This window comes from Quercus lobata, chromosome 2, assembly GCF_001633185.2.
Source record: "Quercus lobata isolate SW786 chromosome 2, ValleyOak3.0 Primary Assembly, whole genome shotgun sequence".
Lineage (NCBI taxonomy): Eukaryota > Viridiplantae > Streptophyta > Magnoliopsida > Fagales > Fagaceae > Quercus > Quercus lobata.
Genome location: NC_044905.1, coordinates 41528766 through 41531846, shown reverse-complemented (window position 1 = coordinate 41531846; position 3081 = coordinate 41528766). Strand labels below are relative to the sequence as shown.

The window sequence follows — 3081 nt, the reverse complement described above, 5'->3', positions numbered from 1 at the left end:
CTGAAATAGTGACTTAGGGATTTTTTTTTTTTTTTGAGGAAAGGGATTTTCTTTTGTTGATAGATGTGAGTTAGGGATTTTGATCCAAATGTTACTCTACTTGTTGTTGTTGTTGTTTTTTTTTTTTTTTTAAATTTAAAATTATGTTGACATTTCATTAAAAAAAAAAAAAAAAAAATATATATATATATATATATATACTGACATGTTAGTCCAGGTGGCAGTTGATGTGACAATATATATATTTTTAATTTAAGCCGTTTGTCATGTCTGACTTTTCTATCTAAGAGATAACAGCATTGATTATATTGACACGATACTGAAAGGTTAATGACCAAATTGACATAATTGAAAGGTTTGGGATTAAATTATTTAAAGGATAAAGACCAAATATTAGTTTACCCTAAAATAATTTGTGTGTATAGCATTATTCTTAAAAATGGAGTTTAAAGATGCTGGATTGGAGAGAATCTTCGTCCACAAATTAGACGAAAATTACGACCAGTGCACAATCAGAAGACGACACTATAGTCTATATATACAAAAGAAAAGAAATGGCAGTAGCTCTTCTTCTACTCCGCTCCCTCCCCACGACCATTCTCTCCATTCCCTGCCTCACCTTCATCACTCGCTCCATGGCCAACACCACAGAGCTCATTAGCCCATCCAACACCCGTGTGGGCTGGATCGGAACCGGCGTCATGGGCCGATCCATGTGCTCCCACCTCATCAAAGCCGGCTACACCCTCACCGTCTTCAACCGCACCCTCTCCAAAGCCCAGCCCCTCCTCGACATGGGGGCCCACTTAGCCCAATCCCCTCACCACCTCGCTTCCCAATCCGACGTCGTCTTCTCAATCGTCGGCTACCCCTCCGACGTCCGCTCCGTCTTACTCGACCCTACCTCCGGTGCCCTCTCCGGCCTCCGCCACGGTGGCATACTCGTCGACATGACCACCTCCGAACCCTCCCTCGCCGCCGAGATATCCGCCGCCGCTTCCTCCAAAGACTGCTTCTCCATCGACGCACCCGTATCCGGCGGCGATCTCGGGGCTAAAAACGGAAGGTTGGCGATATTCGCCGGAGGGGACGAGTCGGTGGTGAAACTTTTGAGTCCACTTTTTGCCCTCCTTGGTAAAGTTAATTACATGGGTGCCACTGGAAAAGGTCAATTCGCGAAACTAGCGAATCAGATAACGATTGCTTCCACTATGGTAGGATTGGTGGAAGGTATGGTCTATGCTCACAAGGCTGGTCTTGATGTGGGTTTGTTTCTTGAAGCGATATCGAGTGGTGCGGCTGGGTCAAAGTCTTTGGATTTGTATGGGAGTAGGATTTTGAAGAGGGATTTTGAGCCTGGGTTTTATGTAAATCACTTTGTGAAGGATTTGGGGATTTGTTTGAAGGAGTGTCAGAATATGGGTCTGGCTTTGCCTGGGTTGGCTTTGGCTCAGCAGCTTTATCTCTCACTTAAGGCTCATGGGGAAGGGAATTTTGGTACACAAGCGCTTATTTTGGCTCTGGAGCGGCTCAATAATGTTTCTCTTCAATCTACAACGGTTACTTCGTCTTAGAGCGGTAAATGTATGTTTGATTATTGATGTTTATGGGCACTTTGAGTTTGTTATCGGGTTTATGCTTCAACGTTTGCTACTAATGAATATAAAGATTTTACATTTTGCAATGTATGGGTGTTTTAAGGCTTGCGTTTGTGTTTGTTTACTAGGGTTAATGTGTGTGATATTTTGAAAGCAATGTATATTTTAGAAATGAGGAATTTCGGGCATTTTGGGGTTGACATTGTATTTGTATGCATGATCTTTTGCACTAACATGCTTTTTGCCAGCAATACTTCAATACAAATGTGTTTAGTTAAATTGTTTTAGCATGCTAAGTATGTGTTTCAACATTGTGTTTTGAATGATGATTTGGTACATTGTTTGTGAGGAAATTGATCTCATTTAATAACTAAGAAACTTTGCTATGCTTTCATGATGACAAGCTGTTGCTATAGTCATTTACAGCAATTGTGACTTTCTGAGATCCCAAAGTTCTTGGGATTGAATTGAAACTAAGATTAGAGAGTGTGAAAGACCATAGGAATGGATATAAGTGACAAGAAAAATCTGGGGATTTGTGTTTGTTTAGTTTATGGAAATTGTTGAAAATTTTTATGAAATTAGGGTTAGTGGTTGTTTAAATGGCTTGCTAGTTGCTAAGTTGAAAGAGCCTTATGCAGAGCTTGATCTATGATCATTTCATTGGGCCAAAATAAGAAGGTTACTTGTAGAAAGGGATACTTTATTGTGGCCTTGGCTCCCCCTACCTTATGGTCAAGTGTCTAACCACCAGCAAGCTCTAGGGAAACAAGCAAAGACGTTCTTTTGCGTAATTCGTGAATGATGCATTGAGAAGAAGTATCATAACTTCCACTATGCAGCACATACCTCACATCTCTCATAGACAAAAACCAAATGTTCTGATATGTCTAATTAATAAAAAAAAAAATTCAGGTATGATTCTTGAATGCTGCACATTCATGATGACATTTGTTTTCCCATATTGTAAGTGTCATCCACTGGATATATATTAATTCTTCCCACATTCTAAAATTTGTTATAAGGCAATTTCATAAAATCTGTTAGTTGATAGGGGGGTCGTACTAGCCTTGAGAGACTAAATCAGTATTTTCAGTATGCACCGGCCATTCCAGTTTCATGAAACGAATCAAGATACATCTTGATATGGCTTTAAGGTGATTTTCTACTCCCTCAAAGTGGAACTTAAGTATATGCAATGCTCCCATCTCTCGTTATGTCTGGGACCATACAAGAATTACTTTGTTGTAAATTACTATTATAAATTTATAGGTGAATTCCTCATCACATAATTGGTTGTGTTTTGCTTTTATTGCAACCTAGCATGTGACTAGGATATCAAAACAAAAAGAAGAAATACCTCTTATACGTAAAGAGCCCCGTAGCATAATTAACATTTCTTGATGTTTCCAACGAAGATATCAGTTCAAATCCTTAACTTCGATGTATCAAAAAGAAATACCTTTTACACATCTCACTTGAA

General features: G+C 39.4%; 1 protein-coding gene across 1 annotated transcript; it reads left to right on the top strand.

Moving 5' to 3' along the window:
* The first annotated feature begins 474 nt into the window (after positions 1-474).
* LOC115975630 (probable 3-hydroxyisobutyrate dehydrogenase-like 1, mitochondrial) lies at positions 475-1831 on the top strand. Its single transcript, XM_031096496.1, has one exon. The coding sequence runs from the start codon at positions 555-557 to the stop codon at positions 1572-1574; it is 1020 nt and encodes a 339-aa protein (XP_030952356.1). The 5' UTR covers positions 475-554; the 3' UTR covers positions 1575-1831.
* Positions 1832-3081: the final 1250 nt, after the last annotated feature.

Excerpts from the sequence above, each read along its gene's own strand:
- LOC115975630 (XM_031096496.1), top strand. The coding sequence starts at position 555 with ATGGCAGTAGCTCTTCTTCTACTCCGCTCCCTCCCCACGACCATTCTC.